Source organism: Dendrobium catenatum, unplaced genomic scaffold (assembly GCF_001605985.2).
Source record: "Dendrobium catenatum unplaced genomic scaffold, ASM160598v2 fragScaff_scaffold_153, whole genome shotgun sequence".
Classification (NCBI taxonomy): Eukaryota; Viridiplantae; Streptophyta; class Magnoliopsida; order Asparagales; family Orchidaceae; genus Dendrobium; species Dendrobium catenatum.
In genome coordinates this window covers 791,880-801,832 of record NW_021318615.1, presented here as the reverse complement: position 1 = coordinate 801,832, position 9,953 = coordinate 791,880, and the positions used below count along the sequence as shown (strand labels likewise).

General features: G+C 38.4%; 2 protein-coding genes across 6 annotated transcripts in view; one reads left to right on the top strand and one right to left on the bottom strand.

The window, feature by feature from the left end:
* The first annotated feature begins 5,633 nt into the window (after window positions 1–5,633).
* Window positions 5,634–9,953, top strand: part of LOC110108717 (tRNA (guanine(37)-N1)-methyltransferase 1) — a 39,103-nt gene continuing 34,783 nt past the window's right edge. For 3 of the 5 annotated variants that reach the window (XR_003703251.1, XR_003703250.1, XM_028701250.1), the window contains exon 1: window positions 5,634–6,527. Coding sequence is in view for 3 of the 5 variants with exons in the window: in XM_028701250.1 (XP_028557083.1) it covers window positions 5,709–6,527 (819 nt within the window). In the remaining 2 variants the exon portion in view is untranslated. The remainder of the gene's footprint in view (window positions 6,528–9,953) is intronic. The other 2 variants (XM_028701248.1, XM_028701245.1) reach the window with 1 other exon arrangement.
* LOC110108718 lies at window positions 6,843–9,917 on the bottom strand. The gene is made up of 4 exons (XM_028701241.1): window positions 8,299–9,917; window positions 7,632–8,218; window positions 7,135–7,557; window positions 6,843–7,053 (listed from the first exon to the last, which is right to left on the bottom strand). Exons 1-4 carry the CDS (start codon window positions 9,420–9,422, stop codon window positions 6,968–6,970), a joined length of 2,220 nt encoding a protein of 739 aa, XP_028557074.1. The 5' UTR covers window positions 9,423–9,917; the 3' UTR covers window positions 6,843–6,967.

The window sequence follows — 9,953 nt, the reverse complement described above, 5'->3', positions numbered from 1 at the left end:
ATCAGCAATACTATTCTGATAGCAAAGTCAGGGTACCTCACTCCCTTTCTCGATGAGTTCAACGTGCAAGGAAATTCTGAGAAGATGAGAGCATTCATCGCTGAAGAACTGGCACATATGCAGCTAACAGAAGCTGCTGCAAGCAACTTCAACAACGAGAATTTCATCTTTCACGTGATTGTGGAAGTGAGCCCAGAGCAATCCCAAATGATTGAATCCCCTGTAAAGGGAGAAGAACCCGTGAAGCTGGAGGAAACTGCAGAGATTAAAAGAAGGAAAAATCAAGCAAATAAGGTGGTTTGCATCCCAGCTGCCGCTGCAACAATTGGTTGGCCAAGTGGAGAGGTATGTTAAGGTCTTCTTACCCTCAGAGTTGCTGAAATGAATACATATGATGTGGAAATTTGTGGCAAAGCTGCTAGTATCGTACTAGGAAAGGTTTTACTACAGGTGTGAAAACGCTCCATTTGAATTTGACTGATAAAACTGATCCTATCCTATGCTCCCAAGCTGTTCGACATAATGTCAGTGAAGGGTCATATTCTAATTTTGTGCTGCCCGGTGAAGAGGCTATTGGTTTTAGCCATAGTCAAATACTTGAGGTGTTAAGTCTTCATGGTAATGAAGCAGCTGAATCAAAACATCCGAGAACAGGTGTTGTTGATATGGGAGCTGGAGAAGAAAAGTTGGAGCTGTTCTTGGCTGATGTCGATGAGGAGGATCCACCGAATATGCAAATGACTGCTTCTAATTCCTTTGAGAACCAAGAAGATAGCATGGTTGGACCTTCCAAGCTGATTGCAGAGTTGACAAAGATAGGTGCAATTGGTACCCAAGGGATGCCAACTGTGCTTCAAAGCATTCGTGAATGTCTTGAGAATAGTGATTGGGCCACTTGTAAGTACTGCTGCAATTTGAGTGCAGAATCTAATTGCTTTTGCTTTACAAAGATGGAGAAGATCGTGAACCTAACTGAAGGAAAGACAAGAAAAAGAAAAGCATCAGATGAAGCTCAAACTTTTCCCCATCTTGCCTTTGATGAACTAAACAAAGACCTCCTTGAGAAGATACTTTCATGTCTCACAGCTTCAAGTTTCTTCCGTCTTCATTCAGTTTGCAAAAGATGGAGCTCAGTTTCTGCCTCTACAACGTTTCGGATTGCCTGCTCGCAGATTCCTTTCAGAGATCCATGGTTCCTCATGGTTGATCAGGATCTTTACCACTCTATCATATTAGACATCAGTGAAAGAAATTGGAAGAATCTCAATTAGCCAAGGTGCGTCAACCAAAGCAACCAAGCTAGTTGGATTGTCGTTGCTTCCTCTGGCAGTTTGGTCTGCTTTCGCAGCACCACAGGGGAATTCATGGCATGTAATCCTCTCACTGGCACAAGCCGAGAAGTCCCCCCTGCTCACGAGACACAACCCCTCCTTACACTTGCCATGAGCTCATCTCACAAGAATTCATCTTCATACAGAATTGTGCTTGTTGCAGGAGAACTCCCCAACTTATGCTACAGAGTTTTATATTCCGAGAAAAACAAGTGGGCTGGTGAGGTATTGTTATATAGGAAAGCTGAAAGTTTGCCTGAGCTGCTTCTGAATCCCTTCAGCTGGTCTAAGTTTTCTAGTATTATAAACTTGAATTCTCCTGCTAGTGTTGGGCTGTTGCAAGGAAAGTTTCATGTGAAGGAATTGCTTAGAGTACAATTTGAGAAATCTTACAAGCCCAAGGTATTACTAAAATTATCAATTCATTATATTCCTGTCGAGAAGCAGGGCATGAATTTTGGGGACTTCCAAAAGGCCACTCCAGAGGAGGAAAATATTGAGAATAAAATCTTAGATCCGGGAATCTGTCTTATGCAACAATCTCTTTTTGAATAATGCGTCTCGACGGAGTCGAGGCTTTTTACGTTAGGGGAGAATGATGCGGTGCATTTTATGCTTGAGGTGTTCCCTAGGACACTTTATCTAGTTTGTTAGAATGAGCTTCTAGAATGCTCTTTTTACTTTATATATAGCAGGTTTTGTAATAGGAAAAGCATTGAATGAAATATTAGCCTTTGAAGCCTTTGAAGCCTTTGAGCTCTTCTTCTTCTTCCCTGGATTGGGAAAACCCAAATCAATTGAGAAATTCTTATGATCTTTCCTTCTTTGTCTTTTTTATATGATGTTAGTTATAGTTCATGCAGCTGTTGAGTTCATATCCTGGCCGGCCCCAAAATCATTTGACATGAATTTAAGCAACTAAAGATATTTATTAAATGAGAAAAAAAATATCAAACCAACTAACACGATAATAAATAAATAAATAAATATAAAGTAAGACATTAATAATAATTGATTTGAGTTTCGTTTGGGACGACTTTCTTTTATCAAAATCCCATATATTTATCATGTAGCAAATAGATCAATAGCGTAAAGCACTTCTATTGTGTTATAATAGATTAAGGCATTGTTGATCGAGTCACTATAAAAATCACCTTTGGTATATATTGTGATCATCTACTCGTATATATCACTCATAATTTGTTATGCAATAAGGGTCCTTTGGTTAGAAGTTTTGCGGTGTAGAATAATTCAAATAATAAAAAAAATATATGTTTGATATGAAGAAAAGTAAAAGGTGGGATTTGTAATTAAGTTTTAAGGGTTATTTAGTTTTAAGTAAAGTAGGTGTAAAATATTTCAAATATAGTGGTTTTGAACAATATTGATGTTTTATTGGATGAAAAAGGATAATAGTGTAAAATTTCAATGAATTTCTTTTTCACTACTTAGTTCATTTTTATGTATTATACACATACAATTTTCAGCGAATTTATTTTTCAATGAAAAAAGTTGCTTTATTGCCGCTAACTACTATCATCTGTAGCCACCCGCTGCCGTCGACTGAGACCACCGCCTGCTGTCACTACCGCCAATCGCCATTGTTGACATTGTTGACCGTCGTTGTCGACACAGCTGACCACCAGTGCGGCCAATCGCCACAACTGACTGCCACCACCATCCCTTAAGAGTTTACCTTTGTTTTTGCTTGTACTTCCACAAATGCATACAAAAATGCAATTTCCTTACTTCTAGATTGTATAAACTTTATATTGTTTTTGGAATTTAATTGAGTTTTAAATTCTAACAATCAAATAACCTCCAAATCAAATTTCAATTAATTTTTCAATTTCTCTCCACAACTTGAATGTGTGCTTTTATCCTTCATTGTTGTTTTGTTGGAATATGAAGTGGTGTAAATTACTTCAAATGTAATGGTTTTGAAAATTTTGTTGTTTGGTTGGAATAAAAAGTGGAACAAAGTAATTGTACTTTAAATCATTTGTTGTTTGCTTTGCTTCTTTGCACAAATGAGTAAATCAATTATATTGTATTTTTTGGGAAATTTTAAATATAAACTCTTGGATATTCAATTTTATTGTCAAATATATCATAATAAATGATATATCACCTCAGAAGGTGAAAATTATAATTGTCTAATGAGTTCAAATCACAAAATTGAAACTTCATTCTGACTATCGTAGTTAAACTTAAGAGAGAATTACATATGACTTTGAAGAGTCAAAATGATATTCAATCATAAGTTGACTATAATAGTCAAGATGCTTTATCATTAATTCTTGTAGTAAGATCATCACAGTGAACCACATATTACCCCAAGAGGTCGAAATGATGTTCAATTACATATCTAACTACAATAACTTAGATATGTATATCATTAATTTCATATTCAAATATCTCAATAAGAAATAATATATCTCTTATAAGGATAGACATATCATTTATTATTGAGTATTTAAATATAATGATAATTATCCTCTTTGATTTTAATATTTTCAAAATAAAACAAAACTTTCTATCTAGTTTAGGAGCTAAACGGGGTAAGGTTTAATTTATATGGGGTCTTAAATCTCCTACAAATGCAAGCCTCCGTAGTTAATTATACTGTAAGAAGATTAAACTTCCTATGGATGCTCTCTATCAAAATAATGAAAATAATTTTATTATGAAATTTTTTAAGAGTGATATAAAAGGTAGGTTATTAAAATTTCAGTAGGGATTAGATCAATTTTGAACTCTTATTTTGAATGTCAAAGGATAAAAGGTTGTTAGCACTTTACGATTCTAAAAAATTATTCAGAAATACCTCAGCTTTTTTCTATATTGGGCTTTAAATTTTAAAGAAAAGAAAATTTAGTTTCACTACAAGAAAATCAGGGTTTACCGGTGGCCTTTACCTGCGGTCATATAACCGCCGAAATTACCGGTGGTTAAATCAGTTTTCTGACCGCCAGTATTAACCGACAGTTTATCCGCCGGTATTGTTCTCTTTTATCTTGCATTAATTTCAATTATAAGATTTTAGTTACTTGTTAAACTATTTCAGGAAAGAGTAATGAAACTATGATTTGAAACTTTGGACAATATATATAATTTTTTTACCAATAATTTTATATAAAATGAAATCATATTTCTTTTTGTTGTTCATTGGTAAGTTCTAATTAAATGGTTAAATTAAAAAACTTATGTAATCCTTCCAATATAGATTATAGAATGTGGCACATTGTGTGTACAAAGCCTATAAGGGGAAATTTACAAACTTGTTTATAGTGTGCGTACAAGCTTATGCACAATATGTATACAATTTGTACACATGATGTGTATAAATGAAAATTTGTACACAGGGTGTACACAAGCTTATACACAGGATGTATACAAAGGAGAATTTATACACTTTGTGTGCACTTGTATACAGTGTGTGTACAAGGGCAACTTTACAAGGTGTGTATAAGATTGAGCACATCCCATATACAAGTGCATAAAGCTTTAAAAATAGGAAAAACACAGCATAAAGTCTTGAGGAGCAGACGACATTCCCAAAAAATTCTGGATATACACATGCAGTTTCAAGTTAAATAAATAACTGAGAAGAGGAAAAATGCATAATTAACAAGCTATAACATTTGTGCAAAATGAGAAATCATGAGTTTTCAAAATTATTATTTTACATAAAGTTTTACATAATTTTTGTATAAAAGCATGTCTATTTGTGGCATTTAACATTTGAATAGTTGAAAAATACATTATAAACCCTAAAATCTATACATTTATAGGAAACACAGTAAAATTTGAGAAGAGTATAAAAAGTTACCAATAAAAAGTTCAAATTTATAGCACCTCCAATCAAACTGACTTCCATTTGATCCAACCATGCAATCTCCATAATACTTTGCAAACTCTTTATAGTTGGTTGTTGTTTTGTTATATTCATGTCTTCTGGACATTTGCATATAATCTTTAAACCTCCGTGCCCTATGAGCATGTCATTTCCTCGGAGAATGCAATGTCCTCCAAATTAGTCTCCATCCTACTAGTCTCTGTCTTTATTGGTTATTTCTCATTTTTCTTTCTTATCATTTATTAAAATTTTTATTCTGTTAAGTTCTAATGAAGAGCTTTTACGGAATTTTTTAATTAAAAATGAGCGTAAATTCTAAATCCTAAAAAAATTAAAAGAAAACCACTGCAAATTTTTTTTTTTTTTATAACTATCATCGAGTTGGGCCGGATCATCAAATGAAGACTCATAAAAACATATATATTTAAAATCTAAGTGTCAGTCACGATTTCATTTCAGAGGTCGGCACGTAATTATTTCTCTTCCCATAGAGCTATTTTGGAGTCAGACGACAAGATATGGCTTCTTCCGCGTTTGCTATCCGCCCCTATGCCATCTTCTTCCCCTTCTCTCTATCCCCAAGCAAAACCTCAAACTCATCCTCCTATTCCGTCAAAGCCCTAAATCTAGCACTTTCTTCAACCCCAGATTCTGACCACTACGGCCCCGCTCTCCGCCGCGGCCAACGGCCAACTCCCTCCGATGCCGGCTGCTACGCCCCCGAATGCGACCAAAGCTCAAATTTCGACCGCTCGTCCTTCTCACGAACATTCAACATCGCCGCCCTCCGTATACCCGCATCTGACTGCTCCACACTTGAGGATCGCCTCCGCGGCCACCTCCTCAACTGGCCTCGTATTAGAAACATCGCCCGCGTTCCCGGCGATGATATCGAACCTGACATTCGAAACCTTCTCCGTAATGCTGAAGGCGACGGAGGTCAGCGGCTCGTCTCACTTGCCCAACGTGCTGGTAGTATATCCGATAACAAGACGGTGGCTATGAACCCGGTGCTGTACCGGGAAAAACTTGCAAAGGAGTTCAATTGCCGAGGGTTTTTGAAGTTTCGGAACTTGGCGAGGATGTCGCGCCCGAAGAAGAAGAAGAAGAAGAATAAGAGAGCGGAAGGAGAAGGGGTTAGGGTTAAAGATAGAGAGCAAAAGAAAGAGTATGCAGTCGTGGAAGTTACGGGGGAGAGTGAGGTGAAAGAGGATGATATGAGCGGTTTGCTGGGTGCTGATTTTCGCTCAGGGAGATGGAGAGGCTCCACGAGGTTGCTTCTGCTTGACGAGCGTCTCGCGGATAAGGCTCTTCAGGAGCTACCCGAAGCGGTTAAGGTTTTTAAAATTCTATTTGTTTTGGTTTTTAACTTGGTTTTTAACTTGAATTGCAATGCTGGGCTTTGCAATTCATGCTTCTGTAGTGTATGATTCTCATAAGGGAAAAATCATATTTTGCTAAAAACAGCACCTTACAGACGAGTTATTTTTTAGGTGTGGCGCAAGGTTTAAAATTGCGTAACTGCGCCTCGAGGCGGTTTTCGTCCGTGAGGCGAGGCGTAAGCCTCGAGGCGGTCTGAGGCGTAAGCCTCACGAACACAGAATTGCGTAAATGAAAAATTAAGGATTTTAGCAGGAAAATAATAGCAATAATGGAAAATAAGAAAGTAGATGCAATAAAATTATGTCCCAAAGTACAAAAACACAAAATATCAGTTTATCAAAACTCCCAAAATACAAAAAACACATAAAATGAAGTCATATCCCATCACAAAATATCAGTCTTCAAGTGAATCTTCTTCTCCAATTGTATCTATGAATGCCATGTCATCTTCATCTTCAACATGGCTCACTTTTCTCTTCCCTGTTCATTAAAAGAAAAGATTATTAGCATATTAATTGGATGAACCACTCATTATCAAGCAGACTGGCAGAGAACATATACCTTTACTTGCAGAGCTAGTAGATGTGTGTGGTGTGGTACTAGTGGATGTACCCGTTTGATCTGCTTCGCCCCTCAATACATCCACATTTAGATCTTCTACCTGTAAGTCTGATAATGATAAATCTGCCTCATCATCTATGAACCACTCATTATCAGACGACAGATCATCACACACTAACGGGTCCTCATCATCTTTCAACCCCTTATTCCTCAACCTCCTATCTCTTAACCTCTTGTTGTGCATTATGTATACGAGGGAGTTCATTCTGAGTGTAGATAGTCGATTTCTTCTCTTTGTTTGCACTTGACTATATGTACTCCAATTTCGCTCACACCCAGAAGAAGAACAAGTGAGGCCCAACACTCTCACAGCAAAACTCTGTAGCTCAGGGGTGGAATCACCAAATTGGATCCACCATTCAACTGTTTTCAAGAAGAAAATATAATCAAAATTCAGAACTGAATAAAGTGTATTGCATTTACCAAATTAATTATACCTGGAGACCGTTTAGAAATGGTAGTTTTTGCTGCATTCAAACCAAAAAAACCCTCTTTATTCCGGAACAGAACAAGCTGTAAATCTGCAAGCTCCCTATCTGCCTGCTCCGGTATTAATCTTTCCATACAGTGATATAGACCAAGCTTAACTTCCGGATTTGAAGATTTTTTCTCTGAATATTGAAATTGAGGGTTAAGATAATATGCAGCTGCATGTAGATGTCGGTGTAACTGCACCTCCCACCGAGCATCAACGATATCCCAAATCTCCCTATAACTTGCCTCCTCTCCTCCCAAGTTATGTGCAATCAACTCCTTGGCCTCATCCATAGCATTATAAATAAAACCCATAGCTAGTTTCTTCTCTGCATCCACTAAGCGTAGAACTTGCACTAAGGGTCTCGTGCTCAAAATGGCATAGGTCACAGTAGCCCAAAATTTATCATTCAGAATTATCTTTCTTATCTCCTTTCCCTCACTCTTCTTCCCCCAAGCAGAGTTTAGCCATTCAGTTGATGTAAACATGGCTTCCAAAGGTTGCCTCACCTCCATCAAGCTCTGCAGTGTCAAATAGGAGGTGGCAAACCTATAGATTCACAGTGCCCAAATGTTAAAACTACGAACATACAGTTGGAATGATTTACAATGTAAAAAATATGAACATACCTAGTGGTTGCAGGTCGAATGATTTCTTTCTTTGAAAATTTTCTCATTAAGCTTAAGACCCAAGAGTGATTGTAGATGAATTTTGTAATCTTCTTCGCCCTAACAAGAGCACTCTTGTGCTGAGGTAAGTCACCAAGATCCTCCAATATGAGATCAATACAATGTGCTGCGCAAGGTGTCCAATAGAGGTGTGTCCTCTTCTCCATCAACATCTGACCAGCTGCTTTGTATGCACTGGCATTATCAGTCACTACCTGGACAACCAACTGCTCTCCAATCTCCTCAATAACTCCATCAAGTAAATTGAAAATGAATGTAGCATTCTTCACCTCATCAGAAGCTTCAACAGATCTTAAGAACACTGTACCATAGGGATTGTTGACAAGGATGTTTATCAAACTCCTACTCTTCATGTCAGACCATCCATCTGACATTATAGTCACACCTGTCTCAATCCATGTCCTTTTAATCTCACCAATGGTTCGCTCGGTGTTCTGCAACTCCTCTTTTAAAATCCAAGTGCGCAACTCATACATAGAAGGTGCTTTCAACCCTCTTCCATACAATCCTACAGACCGCATCATACTGAAGTAGGCAGGCGATGTAGCAACATTAAATGGTATTGCATTTTCAAAAAAAAACCTCCCAATGTCCATGCAAACCTGTCGCCGACCCTCTCTAGTACCAGCTGCAGGCATCATCTCTGCTTCTCCTCTATCTGCTCCTGCAGTAGTCATGTACTGATCCATAGGACCCCGTGCACCTCTATTATGTATAGTGGAGGAGGAGCCCTTTCCACTCTCGCTCCCAAAATAGGCACCTTGGTCGACCCTTTCATCAAATTGCTGCTGTTGTAAGTGTTTGACAGTGGTAGTTTTCTTCATGTAAGCACATATTTCTTCCTTCACATTGTCCGGCACTTTTGCACAAGGTGCTACGTTCTTGTGAGAGCATGATAAGTGCTCCTTCATGCGGGTTACTCCGCCCTTCACAACTTTCTCACAAAAGTTGCACTTTAAATAGACATAGCTCTTCTCGCCGCCGCCAATGTCAACTTGTACACTATACTTCCAAGAAGGGTCCCTCCGCAATGACGAAGACCCCTTTTCCTTGCCTCTTACCATGATCCCTAATGAAAGAATCGAAAATTACACAAAAAAATTCCAAAAATCTAAAACCCTAAAATTTCTTTCATTTCAAAAATCTAACCAAAAAGTAAAAAAAAATACCTAAAATCCTTTGTGGACTTCTCCTACAAGGCGGCCGGACACTTCAACTTCGCCGGAGAGAGGCGGCGCCGGCGGGAGAGGCGGCGGGACGGTTGGCCGAGCGGACGGGGGGCTCTGGATGTCGCGACCTGGAGCAGCAAACGGGCGGAAAATGTCGGGATGGAGCTTAGGCCGATCGGGTGTGGAGATTTAATGGAAGATTTTAAGTAGGTGGGCCCTTGGGATGAGGCGTACGCCTCTCTTAAAATTGCGCAATTGCGCAACAGAGGCGCGCCTCAGCTTCCATGAGGCGTACGCCTCACCACTGCCTCCTATTGCGTATGCCTTGAGGCGTTTTTTTCAGGAATTGCGCAGAGGCGCGCCTCAAGGCGCGCCTCTTATTGCGCAATTTTAAACAGTGGCATCATAGTAGGATCATATTATAGC